General features: G+C 44.5%; 2 protein-coding genes across 18 annotated transcripts in view; one reads left to right on the top strand and one right to left on the bottom strand.

Annotated features, from left to right (window-relative positions):
* The window catches only part of frmd4a (FERM domain containing 4A), a 96615-nt gene extending 90975 nt beyond the window's left edge, over positions 1–5640 (top strand). For 7 of the 12 annotated variants that reach the window (XM_042109436.1, XM_042109435.1, XM_042109431.1 and 4 more), the window contains exons 23-25: positions 379–441; positions 757–822; positions 1459–5640. In XM_042109436.1, the coding sequence (XP_041965370.1) occupies positions 379–441; positions 757–820 (127 nt within the window). In that variant the 3' untranslated portion in view covers positions 821–822; positions 1459–5640. The remainder of the gene's footprint in view (positions 1–378; positions 442–756; positions 823–1458) is intronic. The other 5 variants (XM_042109434.1, XM_042109440.1, XM_042109433.1 and 2 more) reach the window with 2 other exon arrangements.
* A 5177-nt stretch (positions 5641–10817) lies between these two features.
* Positions 10818–17828, bottom strand: prpf18 (PRP18 pre-mRNA processing factor 18 homolog (yeast)). Of its 6 annotated transcripts, none has more exons than XM_042109465.1 (12): positions 17654–17828; positions 17022–17099; positions 16412–16438; positions 15208–15312; positions 14521–14634; positions 13811–13957; positions 13325–13393; positions 12853–12993; positions 12604–12675; positions 11801–11956; positions 11237–11340; positions 10818–11206 (listed from the first exon to the last, which is right to left on the bottom strand). In XM_042109465.1, the coding sequence occupies exons 1-11, from the start codon at positions 17717–17719 to the stop codon at positions 11260–11262; spliced, it is 1056 nt and encodes a 351-aa protein (XP_041965399.1). In that variant the 5' UTR covers positions 17720–17828; the 3' UTR covers positions 10818–11206; positions 11237–11259. The 6 variants fall into 6 exon arrangements, with proteins under 6 accessions (XP_041965399.1, XP_041965400.1, XP_041965401.1 ...); XM_042109466.1 differs by having other exon boundaries at positions 10818–11202; XM_042109467.1 differs by having other exon boundaries at positions 10818–11198.
* Between the last annotated feature and the right edge of the window lie 1027 nt (positions 17829–18855).

Below are 18855 nucleotides of genomic sequence, written 5' to 3'. Positions count from 1 at the left end.
GATACTTCAGATCAAACTGACCGCGTCTAGCAGCTTTGAGGCCACACACTCTCCTCCTAATGCTGACCCAGGATCACAGCACCCCAGCCTAACTCTCATCTCATCCACCATCATGCCGGACGCCAAACTGTCCCCAGACCAGCTGTATCAAGGCCACTTCCCAAGTCCCGTTTGTGGCAGTGTGACCCAGCTCTGAGGATAGATTGTGCTTTTAGTCTAACAGCTAGTGTCTACCTGTCGCTGATGCTTCCACCTCTTAGTGTTAACCTCAGTGTTACTCCTAGCTGTCTCTGACACGCTAATTTGTGTTTGTGTGTGCGCGTGTGTGTGTGTGTGTGTGTGTGTGTGTGTATGGGGGGTGTGCTTGTGTGTGTGTAGGACATACACACAGAACTTAACTGCTGCTCTGCCACTACAATCTGCTAACACTGTAACATTTGGGTGCTAACTGCTATTTCTCTTTCTCTCCTCCCCTCCTCTCTCTCCTCCCCCATCTGTTGCTTTTCACTATTGCACCTTCCCACCTCTTTCATTCTTTTTCTTTGTTTCATCTCTTTTCTTTTTTTCTGTCCATATTCCTCCACACCATCTCTCCCTTCCTCCTTGTATCTCTGTCTCTCTCTCTCTCTCTCTCTCTCTCTCTCTCTCTCTCTCTCTCTCTCTGGAACTAACCCTCCTCTGCTTGACTGGTGTGGTGTGTGTTCGGGGTGTGTGTGTGTGTGTGTTATTGTGTGTGTCCCACTCTTCTCGGCGCAGAGACATGGCTGAAAGCTCACCCACTGAAGACCGCTCCTCTCCTCACCAAAACACAGGCGACTAGAGGTACAGTGGACGGGCTCCACCTCCCCTCCTGTGTCTCTATCCCTTCTTCCCTCCTTCCCTCCCTCTCGGTCTCTCTGTCTCTCTTCCTTTCCTCCCGCCGTGACTGGAACTGGTTTGTTTTCTGCTCGTCTAACCTCCTAAATCCCGTCTGTTTTTGCACGTCTCTGCCGAGGTGTTAGCCATTTGTTACTGTGTGCTCAGACTAATGGTTGCCTGCTCACTAGCTATCTGTTAACATGAGGTAGACTTAGTTATAAAGCAGGTGGGGTCTGATCTCAGATCAGTGTAGCAGCGCATCCCAGAGCAGGACAGAGTCTGTCTTAGTTTGACATCTGAAATGCCTGTAGATTTCTCTGATACCGCATACAGTATAGATGAGGTCAGCCACAAAAAGACTTCACTTCCTGTTGTTTTTTGTTTTTGTTTTTGTTTTTGTTTTTGTTTTTGTTTTTTGTTTTTGTTTTTCTCTCAGTCAAAGTTCTGAGGGTTCAGAGGCGTTAAGCCAGCTTGCATTTGTTCCTTTTTGTTTGTTTCCTTTGGTTTCCTTATCGGCTACTTGTTTACAACTTTAGGTCAGCAGAGCTGTGAAACAATTCGTGATTGACCTCCTGTGTGTGTGTGTGTGTGTCCTCACAGATCTCTCAAAGACAGCTGTTTCCTGAACGGCTCCCTGTATTCTGAGCTGGTGGACGTGCAGTGGTATGGACATGAGAAGGCCAAGCCTGGAACCCTCGTTTGACCCCCCTTCTCCTCCGGTCATCCATCCCTCCATCTCTTGATCTCTCTCGTTACCCCCCCCCCTCCATTACTGCCCATCGTACGCATCCTCTAGGCAGGCCTGAGCCATATGGGCAGACCCCTCAGCCACCCTCTACCAAGACCCACACACACACACACACCCACACACACACACACACACAAACACACACACACACACACAGCACCTCTCACGCTCAGTGTGTGTGTCTGTTTAGAGGGACAGTGCTGGACTAAGAGAGTTCACATCAGAGGAGGAACAGAGGAACTGAATCTGTGGGAAAAAAAGTCTGAATCTGAACTGAATCTGAATCTGAACTGAAGTGACTCCCGAACACTTTGAAACCCTCAGTCCCTCGTGCCATCAGACTCGTCTTCACCTTTGAACTTTAAACCCAGAGAGTGGCAGACCAACAGCACATAGATCGCCCACAGCTGTAGCCAACCCACTGTCCACTGGACAGACGTATGTTGGTGTGTGTGGCTGGTCTGATGCCGTGTTTGCGTGTGTGTGTTTGTGTGTGTGTGTGTGTGTGTGAAAAGAGTTGGTATTAGACAAACACACATATCACATTGGCTCATTTCAACACCATCTGCGTTTGGAAAAGGGAGAAATGGAAACTGGTCTCCCACGCACACATACACACAAACTAACACACACACACACACACACATGCTCAATCTAAGAGACTGTATTGTACTCCAAGCCACCCTTTACCCGAACACCCCCACACAGGCACACACACACACACACACCTCAGTGACTGCATATCCCTGATCTTGACAAAGCGGTGAGGTGTGATGTGTGTCCCTGACCGCCATGCTCTCCACTGAAGGCCCCTGTGTTCCACTGCCCCTGTGTTCCACCGCCCCGACTTGGACACGAGGACTCACTCAGCCTCCATCTGTGGAATTAGAGTTCTGCTCTTTTGTTTATTTTTGTTTGTTTGTTTGTTTCATTCTGTATTGTTTTGTAAAAAGATTTTTAAAAGAAGTTATATAAATCTCTCTCTCTCTATATATATATATATCACTGGAGACAAACTCCTTTCCTCATCCTCCCTCTCCTGCCCTCTTTTATGGATCATACACTCACCCTCTCTTCACCAGCTGTGGATAGTCCTGAAAACAACAACAACCTTCCCACCCCTATCTCACCCGCAACCAAAGAGCAGCAGACTCCCCACCTCCTCCTCCACCTACACCACACACCCAGGCTAACCAGGCACCGTGGAAGTTTCCAGAACTCCCTGGGTGTGAACCCTGACCGGCGGCCCAGCCAGACTCGTTGGCCGGACAGACCGCTGGAGCCCTGGGCCACTAGACCAGCCTTTGCTGGCCTCCTGAAGCTCAGCTGATATCGGGGCGCCCCCCCCCCCTCCTTCCCATGTTCGCTCCTCTGTCTCCGGCTAGCAGGGTGTGTTCTTATACCCCCCCCCCCCCCCACACACACACCCAAACACAGTGTGGGAGTGCAGGGGGGGGTGTTGAAAATGTGTTTGTTTGTTTGTTTGTTGGGTTTGTTGGGAATTTTGTTCAGGGTAGGGCTTCATGGTGTTGAAACATTTTGTGTGACATGTCCTTGTTCGATTAAGAGATCTGTGGACTATTCGTCCGTGCCAGCATGGATATTGAAGGCGTTATCTGTGTGCTAGGGGTGTCGTGTGTGTTCCCCAGCTTGTTAACTAGCGTGTTTGGTAACCATGGTAACGAAAAGCTGCATCCAGCCTCCTCCAAGCACTCTCCTACTCTTTCCTAAATATGACTATGGTGCTTCAAACATGTACTGTACAAAGCCCATAGGGGGGACTACAACTCCCAGCAACCTTTGCTCTCCCTCAGTGTTCAATACAGCGCAAATAACTTAAAGGTTCATGCAGACTGAGTGCTTCATGCCTTACAGTGGAACCCAAAAGAGGGTTCCCAGCACCAAACAGAGGGAAACAGGACAGTGAATGGTTAACTGCCAATATCCAAGGACATTTATGTCTATAATGGGTTACCTCTTGCCACAGTTATTAATATTCAAGTGATATTCATAAGAGCACAGCCAATATTAGCACACAGGATTTCACCTGAAGGACAAAACTGCACATTTTGAAACCACAACAGCATTCCAGCATGTAACAAGGCCAGAGCTTAACAAGAAAACCTCGGTTGAAGGGAAGCAAACCAAGAGAATCTAAACGGAAATCTGACTGAACGTGCTGTTTTACGTTGCCATTCAACAGCTCCAGCGTAGGTTCTAAGATACGAGGGCTGTACTGATTTCAGTTTTCATTGGGTATCCTTTTGGGTCAGTGCTTTAACCCCAAATGAAAGGACAGTGTAATATATACTGCACAAAGTACAGTGGGTTAAAGAGAATCAGTTGAAATATTCCACCATCAGCTCACCTGTCGGGCTTCAGGACAGCAGTAGCCTCTTTGACCTCCACCGTCCCAGATAACTAACAGTGATTAGCCTGCTGCTGAAGGCACTCGAATGGTTCCATCAACAACTTCTTAAGTGCAAACCCAGAGTGTCTCAGTTTTGCTTACATGGTGCCTCCATGTAAGCCGATAAGCTATGAGGCTCTCTGGACGCGATAGTGCTTTATTTCTCTCAGCGATTCTCCCTGCCTGGCCGACCGCCGTCACCTGCCTCCCCTCTCTCTGGAGCAGAGGGCCTACGTGAAGCCATACTTTAACTACATTTTTATATCGCGTTCTGCATGACCCTTGCCCCCCCACTGAATCTAAACACACTCAACTGAAACGCAGAGAATGTGTCAAGATGCCCGTGCAGAGTAACGAGAAGCACACATTCATATGTGGTTTTGGGTTTTGCCTGTTTTGAACATTTTGAACGTGCTGAGAACATCAATACGCTGCTACTCATTCTAGACAGCAGTCAGCAGTCCTTTTCTGTGTACAGAAAAAATCTCCCTTGCGTTACACCCTGAGTTTCACTACCAGACACCCCATCACACACACACACACTTACATAAACACACACACTCCCAAGAACTTGTTCTCGTCTCCTTGCTGTGCCATGCCTCCCTGGCCAGGATGTTGGAAGATGGTGGTAGGGGGGAGGTGACTCTTGTTTGGTTTGCATTTGTTTGTTTCATTTTGTCCTTAACTGTTCGTTCAGACTGGACCGCACTGTGGCCCTGAATCTGATTAGTCATTGCCACGCATGCTGATACTAAACACCATGGATTCTTCCCCTGCCCCCTCCTCCAAGAAGAAAAAAAAAGAAAAACATTTTTTAGAACCTCCATGTGCAGTGATCTGAGCCTGGCCCTGACTTTCACATGTCTGCTTGGGGCTTTTTTGGTGACCTTTGACATCTGTGACTCCCGTCTGGACTCCCCCCCCCTTGTATACCCACATTCCGCTCACCATTGCAACCTGTACTCAATAGCAACATTAAGACTTTTTTACAGTTCAGTAAAATCTAAAACTAACACATTTATCAACACTTGTGAGGACGGAAGGCAGTGTATGCCAGTGAGGGTCATTTTGGAAGACAAATACACTTGCCATTGTTTTTAATGTTCAGATTTTTTTTTAAATATAAATGATTATTTTTTGTTTTATTTTTTTTCTTTCTCAGACAGTAACAACCCCCCACCCCACCCCTTCAGGTGCTACAAGAAGACCAGTTACTGCTCGGATCCTTAGGTGTAGACTTTTCCTAATCGTTGTCAATAGTTTTAATACCAGTCGTGCAAACGGAAGGACGTTAGTTTGGACTAAACAGCGTAGCTCAGCCCACTATTCCTCACAGTAGAGCATGTAACATGATTTTACTGGGTTCTGTTCTTAACATAACCAGACAAAATGAATAATAAAAAACGGTGTTGTAGAAAATGTGGAATTGTCGGGAAGAGAGAGAGAGAGGGAAAAAATACAGAATTCCACAGTTAATTTATTCTTTTTTCTATTAAGAATTTGTATAGTAACTTTACATTTTTCAAAACTGTGTTGTTGGCAACTGATACTGAATTTTCCAGTTGAGAAAAACTTGGTGGTTCTTGAGATTATGAAAATAAATTATTGCTGAATGTTCTCTAAAGTGAAGCGTGGCTGTTCTTCATTGTTTCCCAGTGGCGTCTATCCATTGTCAAGAAAGACCCTGTTTGCCTTTGTCAGGTTCCGTTTCCATGACCATGAAAAATAATGTAACTGTGACCTGTGTAAATGACCTGAATATTGAATGTTCTTTTTAATATTTTCCCTCATAATCATGATCCTCTATGGTGTCTCCTGAGGAGACAATGGTAATGATTTGCTCGGGGATCCTTCTGATGACCTCCCCAATGATCTCATTAAAACTAAGGTCCTTATAAATATGTATGTATACCAGCAACACATTAACCATCAGCCTCATTTTTTTAAAGCCCCATTCTATCAGTCACAGAACACAAAGCTACCCCTACTTAAAACCAAAAGCTTAGAATGTACACATAAAAACCAAAGCTTAGAATGTACACTGCCTTCATTTTACACTTACATGTATTCATTTAGCAGGCTTTTAGTCAGACTGACTTACGAGTTGGAAAACTTACAACAATGTAATTTTTTTTCCTGTAATTTATTTCAGAAAGTAAATATTTTATATGATTAAATTATAGATTCATTGAAATATTTCAAACCTTTCTATGTTTTAAATATATATATATCAATATATTGATCGTTTTAATATTGATGATTAGGGGTTTACAGCTCATGGAAATAAAAAAAAATCCAGAATCTCAAAATATTAGCCTACAATATGGAATTTATGATACAGAAATGTCAACCTGAGATTAGCTCTAATCAGCTAATTAAGTCAAAACACCAGTAATGATTTCCTGAGCTTTTCATTTCTCAATCTGCAGGGCAATGGACTTCCATGATATTCTATTTTTTTAAGATGCATCTGTATGTATCAATCAGCCAATTAGCAGCACTCGCAGTACACTCCGCTAGTGTGTGTGTGTGTGCGCGCACGTGTGTGTAGGCTCTGTGTACCACTGTCCAGCCCCATCGTGGAGAACGCATCCCCTGTATGTGCGCCAAAGAGCGGCGGTAAATCTCGGCGAACTGGACCAACGGCTGCTTCACAGGCCTAGTGGGATCCCCGTTTGCGAAGCCATCTCTGAGGTAATAGGAAGGAGTGATCTGCCGCCGTGTGCCAGGACTGACCTCAGCGCCGCTCGTGGTGATGATGGTGAAACTCTGTCTCGGTCTTTTCTTTGTCTTTTGTCTCCGTTTTTCAGTCCTGTCCAGCTTCTATGACCGCTATGTATTATGACCACTATGCCTTACAGTATGCGAAGCATAAGAAACAGATGTGTAGCCTGAGTATTGAGATTGAGATTCACAATTTACAAAAAAACTCTCATACACTTAATTAAAACAGAAAAGCAGCTGCATACTACCAATGTGTAAACATAAAATGTATCTGATACATACACTTCTTAAGCTACTTTTACACTCAATTATTTACTCTCAGGAAACCTGACAGTCGACTTTTTTACGTTTTTTTTTCAGTCACTTAAATGCAGCAGTAGTTTACTGTAGTTAGCATGATGGGTCTTCAACCCATCAGTAGGCTATCATATTTTCCTGTTGTCTCAGTGTGTCAGGGTGTGTGTGTGTGTGTGTTTGTGTATGTTACACAGCTGTAAATTCTGCTAAGATCAACCACATGCCCCTTTTTATACTCTCACGTCAGCGCTGAAGTCTGGTCCTCACTAACGTGGAAGAGAGAGGACCATTCACAGCCAGTGCTCTCTGCTTCTTAAAAATGAAGCAAAAGAAATGCTGATTCTGATCCTTTTCGTATAAGTAAGTATATATACTCTTTTGATCCCGTGAGGGAAATTTGGTCTCTGCATTTATCCCAATCCGTGAACACACTGCACACAGTGAACACACAGTGAGGTGAAGCACACACTAATCCCAGCGCAGTGAGCTGCCTGCTACAGCGGCGGTCGGGGAGCAGTGAGGGGTTAGGTGCCTTGCTCAAGGGCACTTCAGCCGTGGCCTACCAGTCGGGGTTTGAACCGGCAACCCTCTGGTTACAAGTCCAAAGCGCTAACCAGTAGGCCACGGCTGCCCAACTTTTCAAATGATACTGAGCCCCATCCCCTCCCGCTGCTGCACAGCTTTGCTGTATAGACAAGTTTGAATTTGTTGATTGTATGACAATTACAAAACAGTATTTATCCTTGAATAAGTAGTAGTAGTAGTAGTAGTACATTCCATTTTATTCCATGAAAATCAGATAAAGAATAAAAAAAAAAACAAGCCAGTCAGCACGGTCAGTCAGTCCATCCTCCCCACATGAATATTAAGTAGTGGAAGGCCTGAGTCAGTGTGAGATGGAGTGAGATGAGCTGTAATCCTCCGGGAAGAATTCACACCTCCTATCTCTCTTCCTCTCTCTGAGGGACCCTTTGGCATTACGCAATGTCTGCTTGGAAGACCGGGATTGTTGAGATGACCCCACCCCTCCCCACTTGGACTTCCTTCTCTAGGAATGTTTGTGTCCCTAGGGAAGACTCTCTGTTTCCTGCTGAGGATGTTTGCACTCCAGACAATGGATAAGGGTTTCCCCCGGCAACGGGAAAAACATGGGGAGAGTAAATAGGCAGCCGTCACAGCTGCCATTGTTTGAGATGGAAGCCCCACAAGTCGGGTTTCTTTTCTCCTCTCTGGACTGTGATTGCTGTGTTTCCATGTGTTTGGAATCTGAACATGCTCAGCTGGCATCGGAACCCTCCAGAGATGGAGCTGGGACTGTATGAAGGAATGTTCTAGGTCTTTTCTTCTCTTGAGAGGTCAAGGTGGTGGTGTTGGAAATGAGCACAGTTCAGGATGTTGTCCTCAGCTGTGTGGAAACTGGAGGGAGAGGAAGAGAGAGAAAGAGACAGGGAGAGGGAGGGAAGGAAGATTTGGAATGGAATGCCAAACTAAACTCTAATGACTGTGTTGATTGATTGATTATCCCTCTTGTTCTTTCAGAAGTAGCTGGCTCTGATGGAGGTCACAAGTAAACCTGAAGGTCACTGAATCGCTGGCTACTCTATTCTTTCATTAAATTAAATTTAATACAATGCATGTTTGCAATTATTTACTGTAACAGTTTTAGCCTTGTGGATAGAAACACCTTAATTGAATGTATAATGGTATGTTTTATAGTGGTAGTGTCCATAGAACTACAGAAGCCAAGAAACTACAAAATACAACGCCAGAAGAAACCTTGAGCTGAGAACTAAAGCAACTAGCAAGAAAGAGACCTTTTAGAGAGTCCAGCTGTTCATTTTCACAACTAGGCCTTCTGTCTAATAAAAATCCAGTATCTCTCACAAGCAGGGTTCCCATGGCAATGCTCGGGAGGTTGGGCGGAGTCAGGAGCAATGTTCCGGCCTTCGAGAACAGCTGGAAGCCGTTACTGCGTTGCGCCATGAGAAAGTGGTTCCTGCTATTTTTCTTTTCTCTTTCACTGTACTCGCTTTTTTCTTGGTGCCGAAGGCAGATTTGAAATACTTTTGTTTATAACATGGAGCGTCCTGGCGCCATGGAAACAGCTGTCATGAGGATGTTTGGTGCGTGCTATGAACCAGAATTTTTTTCCCAAGAGATTTGAGCTGGGGGTGAGATGGGGGGGGGGGGGGGTGAGAGAGAGAGAAAGAAAGAAAGAGAAAAAGAGAGAGAGAGTGTGTGTTAAGGAGCACTTGTGAGTGTGTGTTAAGGAGCACTTGTGAGCCTTTTCGGTTCATGAACTCTGTCTGGCTCTGGCCATTTGAAGTCCCATCCGTTCATGCCCCTCTGTCTGGCCAGGGGATACTGTTGCATACAGGCTGCTTGTGGAGGAGGAGGGAAAGTAGCCAAGATGGAAGTTCGAATTTGGATGATCTAGAGTAGAACAGAGAGAAAGTGAGAGTAGAAGGCTTGGGAGCAGAGGGAAGAGGAGAGGAGGAGGAGAGGAGGAGGGGAGGGCAAGAGGAGGGGAGCAGAGGGAAGAGGAGAGGAGGAGGGGAGCAGAGGGAAGAGGAGGGGAGGAGGGGAGGGCAAGAAGAGAAGCAGAGGAAAGAGAGACGTGATGGTAAGAGGGAAGGACAACATATGGGGGGGGGGGGGGGTGCAACAAGCAGAGGGAGAGTTGGGTCCACATAGCATGGGATGACCAACGTCAGCCTGGAAGGATATTTAAACCCTTAAAGGTGTAGGTTTTTGAACATTCTAAGTTCCGCAACAATTGAAGGTTCTAAAATTCTATGTTGAATTCAATGAACCCAGATATTCTTTAGAATGTTAATTTCCCAACATTCCTCCTCCTTTAAGGGTTAAACCCTGACTATTTTCCTGTTTAGTTAGAGCAGCTGGAGGATCTCTATGTAAAGTCATGCTGTCACTCCCTTGATGCGTATCACTGTAAACAAAACTCTGCTCCTGATTTTTTTTTTCTCCCATTGGCTGACTGGGTCTTCATTCATCTGTGGTATCAAAAGTAATCAGAAAGGAAGGTGAGACTAGAGCGCAGGCCAATGGCGGGGTGCGAGGAGGGAGGAGAGGAGATAAGAGCGAGAAACAGAAGGCACAGGAAGGAGAAGGGGAGTTTATCAAATGTGACAATCGCTTATCTGCAGAGCCAAGACCACAGCAGGATCCCAACAGACGTCTGTCAGAGAGAGGACAGAGGAATGTGCAAACGCTGAACGACAGGAGAAGGGGTGGGAGGGGAGATTTGGAGCTTGAATGAAAGCGTGATGGAATCCAGTGCAGGAAGTTTAGATGTAGTTGGGGGGGGGGGGGGGGGGTCAGATAGAAACTGATGTGAGGGCTTGGATTAGCAGAGAAATGTAGCCTGAACAGAAGAACATAAGAGAGACACAGAGAGAAAAAGAGAGGGAGAGAGGCTGCCTTTGCTCTGAGTCAGCCTCACTGCTGACAGCGTCACAGGAACACAGTCGCGTCACTCCATCCGTCCTCTGCTAGCTCTCGGTGTCCCGCTCTGGGAAGTACAGATAAGAGGGATGGAGAGAGCTAAATCTGGAGACACTTTCCTCACACTAAACCCAGTGAGTCAGGACCCAATGCTCTTGCCAAGTGTGTATCATGAAATGTGTGTGTGTGTGTGTGTGTGTTTCCTGTGGACTTCTCTCCAGTGTGACACCATCGTTGGTGACCAAGGGGAGGAATGAAGTAATCAGTAATCCATCTCATACACATGCACACACACATAAATGTCAACAGGAGAGCTTGGTTGAGAATGTTTAATTAAAACATGAAAATACAGGTGAACAACATGGTGGTGAAAGACAGTTTGGGCCCTAAAATAGACACCCCTCTAAAACAGGCAATTCCCACCCTCCACTCCACACTGGTCTGGAGAGATCTGCATAATAAAACTTAGGCACCTCATCCCTCATAAGCCCAAAACACAATTCTCTCTCTCTCTCTCACACACACACACACACACACCCAAGCACACACACACTGTATGCACATGATGAAGCAGTGTTGGGACATTTGTGTAAAATGACTTGAAGAATGACATGTCCTCATCTATTTACACATGGACACATGTGTAAGTGTTTCTTTTGTCTTGTGTACACAGACACACACACACACACACACACACACACACACACACACACACACACACACACACACACACAAAGGACATCATCTCCGTAGAGACTCAGAGGGCCTTGTACTCCACACACTTAGAGGGGTCTGTGGAGAAATGCTTCTGGCAGATGGTCATCAACCTCTTCATTCCCTACAGGTTACAGACAGAAGGGTGTAGGTTATGGACAAAACCAATTCAGACCACAGCTACAAGAGACCACACACACACAGACACACTAGAATGAAGGATAAAACAAAAACCTATGACAACTAGAATAGTTCACACAGTGAAAGACATCAGAATGGGTCTACAGTTGGGGGCACAGGACACATATCATGATTCAAGAGTAAAAAAAGGCTAGGCTCAAGAGTACAAAACAAACAGGAGAGGCTTACATGCAATAGCATAGGTCATGGAATTACTGGGGTGGTTCACACTGTCCACACACACACACACACACACACACACACACACACACACACACACACACACACACACTTAAAGGGTAACACAGAAGGCACAAAGACTAAATGAGTCCTCTGAAGTGTGTAAACATGTTTCAGTACACATTTGAAACAACACACACACACACACACACACGGGTGCTGACCTGGATGTACTTCCGCTGGGTCTCGTCGTTCAGCACGTGCGCCACGTGTTTGGAGAAGATCTTCTCTCGTCCCGTACGGGCGTGGATGCCCACCATGGTCACTCCGATGGGCCAGGGGGCGTTGCCAATGGCCATCTGTAGGTAGGCGTCATTGGCCTGTGGACACAACACTCTGATATTAAATACACCGATGACCAGGTACAATTGGGCACCACTCCCATCCACACTGCAGTGGTAGACCTACAATTACGATTACTGTACTTACTAAACAAGCTGAAATGAGATGGAACCGTTGTTAGAACAGTCACACTTACTGCTGCACTAACATGTTCTTGTCGTATGGTACCTTGATTGTTTCCCTTTTTTGTAAGTCGCTTTGGATAAATGCATCAGCTAAATGACTAAATGTATGCATGTACATGAATGTATGTATGTGTACCGGAGGCGAACTGAGCTAGCTAGTTGCCCGTGTAAATCCTCACACCCCTAACCTTAAGAACGCTTCTAACCGCTGAGTTGGAAGCCTGGGCATTTAGCTCAGTGGTTAGAGCGTTCGACTCCCATGCTGGTGTGTGTCGAGGTGGCGGGTTCGAGGGCCGTGAGCGCCGGACGAATTACGACCTCTGTTACATGTGTATTGTATGTACGAACAAGGATGCAGGCAATACAAATCCCATAAGTCTACTGGGGGAAAAAAACTTTTCATTGGGTTACATCGCCTGATTAAGGAAGACGTACAAGAATATGTGTTCAAATCGGTCTTGAGTTTAATAGTTGATGGGGTGAATGGGTGACAGCCATACCTTCACATACTCTCTCTGCAGCATGAATTTGATAATGTCTGTGATGGACTCCTTGATGTCTGCGGGCAGAGTCTGAAAAACAGGTTCAGAAAGGCTTAAGTATTGCCACCACATGAGACACCTTCCTTAGTCATTCAGTGTGGGGAAATTAAGTGCAAGTAAGCTGTACAGGTAAAAAAAGGAACCAATAGACACGCAATGAGTTTCTTTTGTAATATGCTCTTTCATAAACAGATCTGATAGCCATACCTTCTTGCGCAGCTTCCTGAAGAGGGGCTTGAGGTAAGATTCTGTCTGCGACTGTGTAGCACTGGCCAGCTTGCCCTGGACACTTCTCTTAACATGATCCTCTCTTGAATTCAGGTCCTTAGCCCACACACCTAACAAGAACTACATCACACACACACACACACATATTAACACCAATGTGGGAGAGCATTGTTCACCTCATTAATTTGTGCCTTTGTAGTAGTCCTTTATGATCTAGCGAGGGCGGTGGTTGTGTAATGGTTAAGGAGCTGGGCTAAGCGTGCAGTAGCCTGAACGTTGTGGGTTCAATTCCCGGCTTCCACCGTTGTGCCCTTGAGCAAGGCGCTTAACCCCAAGTTACTCCGAGGACAATGTAATCCCTTGTAATATAGTTGACGTATGTAAGTCACTTTGGACAACAGTGTCTGCTAAATTAATAAATGTAAATGTAGTTAAGAAACTCTTCTCTCACCCTTAAGACTTTGTGAATGACATCCTGGTCGCCATTGTCATCTCCAGTACCCAAGGACTCTCCCAGAGCCTGCAAAATAACAAAACAAACAAACATACATCATTATTTCATGAACATCGACAACTTAAATGTTTCTGGCTTGTCATCAAGCTTTTGTTACATTCCTGAGCCCGCTAGGAGCGAGCATGTGTGGTGAAGCTTTGAATGCTAAACGCTTGTGACCAACGGCTGGATTTTCAGTAGCTGTTGAGAGGTATGATAGCACCACCTGGTGGACAAAATAGCCCTATAATAATAGAACTTTGCAGCGATACATTCCATAACCAGTCTATTATTGAAACTCTATGCCACTTATCAATACCACTAAATGTGCTTTAATACAGCACAAAATGTACACAAAAAAGTACCATAACATTGTTTTACATGTCAGGTAGGCTAGTGTCTCTGTGTGTGTGTGTGTGTGTGTGTGTGTGTGTATGCGTGTACCTGCAGTTCCTCTATGGTGGTGTTTTCCTCGTGCACTTTCAGGTCGTGCTGTGTGTCGACCTCACCAGCCTCCTGTCCTCCCACAACCTCATTGAGGTACTGCTGGTCAATCTTATCCATGGCAGCCTTCAGGTCATTCCTCAAGCCCTGCGCACACGCACACGCACACACAGGTATTACAGCACTGGCCAGTCAAGGCAAGCTAGCAGTAGGAGCAAAGCCACAAGTGTGCATGTGGAAGCAGGGTGAGGAAACATGTTTGCCATTTATCTAGCTATGGCAGTACATATACAATGTGGATTTTTAAACTATTAAAAACACGAAATCATATGGGGTGATTAAAGAAGTTTAAAAATACTGCTTAGTGTTGTCCTTAATGCAAAATTGTTGGGAGCACCCAGTCTAGCGTAGATTAAGATGTCAAGTGCATTATCACAAAGACAATAAAATGCATTTCCGTTCAACCACAAAAGGAGTTTTCCAACTGTGACATGACAGTTGATGTAATGTGATGATGGTTAGTGGAATGGTATGATGTGATGATGGTTAGTGGAATGGTATGATATGATAATGGTTAGTGGAATGATGTGATGTGATGTGATATAATGTGATAATGGTTAGTGGAATGGTGTGATGTGATAATGGTTAGTGGAATGGTGTAATGCGATGGTGAGATAAAAGGATGGTTAGTAGACTGGCTGGGCTCTTGCCTTGTTGACTTCTGGTGCGAGGATCTCAATTTTCCTCAGCCTCTGGAAGGCTTCATAGTCAGACTCGCCGAACAGCCGGATAGGCTCTCCACGCTCCCGAAGCCGGCGGATCACCTGGACACATCATACATAATCATGATCTCCATGATATACATATACAACATATCTACTACCAACTACTCCCAATAAGACCTGCATTAGAAACCACACAATTCACGGACTGTCATTTGCAAAGCATCCCTGATATGGTACCCTTACAGCATCCCTGATATGGTACCCTTACAGCATCAACCCAGGACCTCTAAACATCAGTTCCCCTTCCACTTAATTAATCAATTCTCTTACAGAGTCACAGTTTATATGTTTACGTTTTTGTTAATATGAACACTCATTATTTTCATTGTTGACATTGTTATACTTATTATTATACTTCTTCTTATTATTATTATACTTATTATTATTATTATTATTAATGTTGTTGGTGGTATAACCATTACCAATGGGCAACATGAAACACAGGGCTTAAAGTAAGAAATAATTGCATGCCTGAAGATACCAGAAATGTTTGAAGCTGGTATATACATTAGTCAGTCAAATCGTAAACACCCTGGCCCAGGCCTGAAATCAGGCATAGTGCCTGAAATCTTTAAGCCCTGGAAACGGCATGCATGTTGAAGATCAGTGTACCTCCTGTCGAGAGAGGGACATTGGAAGCTTCTCCTCTGTTAGCTCCAGCTCGAGCACTGGATTCGATGAACTGGATGGCTTCGGTTCTTCCTCTTTCTGCTCCGGCTGCAATGTGTGCGATGTTCGGAGAGACCAGAATAGACAGAAGTGAATGATTAAAGCACAAATGACAAATGAAAACTCAGTCATCAGAGCTCACAAGCACAACTCAGGATGCATGGCAAATCATTCAGTGCATCTCAGTCAACTTGTTTTATGGAAACCATTTTGGGGGGGGGGGGGGCTTTACCCTGACAACAACACACTGACACAAAAAGCTCCAACAACTTCTCTCTGCTGCTCCATTGTGAGATGACAACTGTACCACATGCAATGCAAATTATGCCACAAGCCGCCTACCTTAAGATGCCTGACGTTGGCAAGTATAAAATATAAAATAACAAAATGCAGCATTGGAATTGGTCCAGATTCCTGGAAGAAAAGCCTTCCCCTCACCACACGAAGATGTATGAAGGCCCATCTCATAGCTCTCTCATGTCTATGACACCTGAACGAGTAGTCGAAGTAAAATGGCAAATGGCCAATCCATGTACTCTGTATAGAGATGACTGAAACAGCAATGAGATGGGAATGGGAGAAGCAGCTCTCCCAGTCTGAGATGCACTACTGACTCATGCTGTCTCTCAAAAACAAACATGCTCTAATATGTGCCTCTGGTAAATCTTACTTGGAGCATCTTGAATGAAGAAATAAAGAGAAAACAACAACCACAACAAATATTTGCACAAAATCAGAGGTCGAAGTGCAACACACAACACGATTCCTTACTATTACTCTTGATGGTGGAGAGAGACGGCCTCAGAAAGACCCAGACTATAACTGGAATATCAATTTAGTTTCCCATACCAAGACATTCAACTCAAACCAAATAAATCCCAGTCTTGCACAAACAAATGCACTTGCAAAAACATTGAAATGCAATTCCAATCATCACTGGAAAAAAAACCCTGAAGGATTGCTCCATATTGCTGCCGAGTCCAACGACTTTGTGCAACGTTGAGCGGCCAAGCTAACCACACCTGTCCAAGATACACCACTCATTTTTTTTCCATGCAAGGACCAGACAGCTAGAGCTTAAGGCCTGACACATGCTCCAAGACCTGAACAGAGAGCAGTCGGGACAGAAGCTCTGTCTGAGTCCTACCTGTCCCACGGGCTTTTCAATAGCAACCTACACATGCACACAGGACAGAGGGACAGTTAGTCAAAGGGTGAGGGTCAAGTGGGTCACATAAACTGGGTTAGGGGCACCTTAGTCTTCTCGTCTTGCCCCCTCATTCCAAGTGTATGTGGGGGTTTGAATAACGGGTAAATACATTAAATGGGGAGAGAACAAAAAGGCTGTGTTTACACTGCATGTTTTGGTCATTTCCTATTTGATTAGACAAACCATAAAAAGTTTCAAAGCAAAACAGATTTGAATCAGTCCATCAGTTATGTTTGCAACTTCTGTCAAAGAGAATGCAAATGGGGTCGCACTGACTGCCCTTCATCACTGTAAATGTAGCCTGAGATTCACATTTTAAAACAGTTCATAAAAACACTGCAATACAACAAACACAGCACCAACTTTATAGTTAGCATAACTCACTTCATAACTTGTTGGACTTTTTTGTTGTGACTAGAGACTACTTAGAAATGTGAATATGAAGTCAGATGATGTGAAAAAAAACAGATATTTTGTAACTGTATGGTGTATCTAGCTAAATTTACCCATCAAGGAACTGATCGCTGTAATGTATGCTGAGAGTTACCTTGTAGCCACATCTTTTGTAATACTCTTCCTCTTCCTTCCGTGCAAGATCAGCTCGCTTGAAGTACTTTTTGTTATCCTTTAAAAAACACACACACACACAAACAGATCGGGGACACATGATGACCATGACACTGCAAACAACAATAGATAGGCTACGCAAACAACTAATTACCCATCACATGTGTTTTTTTTTTCTTCTTATTTCAATCTAGCTAGCATATTTGCAATAGTGGCAGAAGCTCGTAAACACACACACACACACACACACACACACACACACACACACACACACACACACACACACACACACACACACCATCTACAACACCAAAACACAAACGAATTCAGATTCAGATTACACAACACACGTTAATGTTACGTGGCAAGCATGTTACATAAATAACCAACCCTCTGTAATGGTGTTATCGAGGAACTGTGATGTGACAAATTCAGAAAATAATCTGCAATCGTATATGGGTAGCTATACAAATATCATAAACGGATTTTAAACGCTTAGCTGCTAGAGTTGCTAGCTGCTGCAACAGCATCGTAGGCTGGCTAGCTGGTTAGCATAGCTAGCTTCCCAGACTTTCTCCCACCACTACAGCGAGGTTAGTACATGTTACTCACATCTAGAAGGTGTTTCTCTTCCATCACCTTCCTCTTCCTTGCGATTTCGGCTTTAAGAATATCCATATTCAATGTTGAAAACTTGAAGATTGTTGATTCACAATAACCAGTTGCAGTTAGCTACCAGCTTTGGGGTCTTCTTCAAGTTACGTAAAACAACTAACACGAATCATTTAACTACATTATAACATTACTGCCACCTAGCGGATTGGCATAATACTGTGTTTGTTGGCCTGCCTGCAGGGTTGGCGTAACACATAGGCTTTACACAGACATGGGTGGGCCATAACATTGCACACAGACAAGGAGAATGTCAGAATATGGATTCCTTTAAAGTCGCAACATTTCCATGACACTTTTAAAAATTATAGATGACAAACTCTCATAAAATGGGAAACTTGGCAGGATTAGCTATATTTCCCCCTCTGCTGGAGAACTTGCGCATTATGCTATTTCGAACTTGCGCATTATGCTATTTCAAACTCTGGAAAAAAGTATGACAGAGACTTTCTAATGAGACACAGCACTCAAAAAATCCTCCATAGAAATGCATGGGGTTAGTTTGTAACGCCGATGCAGTTGTCTACGCATATCACACCCCTTCTGCGGCAAAACGTCGACATGTGAATATGAGCCAATCATGTGTTGTGATCTCGCCGCATTTCTGCCGAAAATGCCCGATAAGTGCCCCAAAAGCGTTGCAATATGGCCGCCGAGTGGAGGGACTTGCCTAAAAGGACTTTGGTAATGATAAGCACATGGATTTGTTTACAAGATAGCGAAACGGTTAGCATACGTTTGGCAGAACAATGAGGATGTTACAAGGTAAGAAACACGATTTAAAACGAGTTGGTTTCTCACTTCTCTTAACAGGAAGTAGTCCCAATGTTGCAAGGTTTTCCGCCTGGGGACGCTAGGGAAGCGGGGAAAGTCACCATTTTCACCTGAACAGGTCAATTAACCATCCAAATTATTTCTAAACGGGTTTATTAAGTTGAAATGTTGCAGAATAGTTGCAAAGTTTCCCTTTAAAGTCTCATTTTTTGTTTGATAAATGAAAGATAACAGAAATTAAAAGACGTTGAGCTGCATACATTTTTATGCACACACACACACGGTGTGTACTGTAGCTTATGTGTGTCTGCATGTGTGTGATTGTCTGTGTCTCTGTGTGTGTGTGTACTGCTTTGCATAGACATCTG

Source organism: Alosa sapidissima, chromosome 11, assembly GCF_018492685.1.
Source record: "Alosa sapidissima isolate fAloSap1 chromosome 11, fAloSap1.pri, whole genome shotgun sequence".
In the NCBI taxonomy this organism is placed as follows: Eukaryota; Metazoa; Chordata; class Actinopteri; order Clupeiformes; family Clupeidae; genus Alosa; species Alosa sapidissima.
The sequence above is the reverse complement of the archived record's forward strand: the minus strand, read 5'-3'. Positions and strand labels throughout refer to the sequence as shown.

What these genes read in the sequence shown, in the direction of transcription:
- prpf18 (XM_042109464.1), bottom strand. Translation starts at nt 17,719, where the DNA reads ATGGATATTCTTAAAGCCGAAATCGCAAGGAAGAGGAAGGTGATGGAA. An exon ending in TCAGGAAGCTGCGCAAGAAG is followed by an intron (nt 12,676 to 12,852) that starts GTATGGCTATCA and finishes CCTGTTTTTCAG; the next exon opens with ACTCTGCCCGCAGACATCAA. An exon ending in CCCAGCGGAAGTACATCCAG is followed by an intron (nt 11,341 to 11,800) that starts GTCAGCACCCGT and finishes TGTAACCTGTAG; the next exon opens with GGAATGAAGAGGTTGATGAC.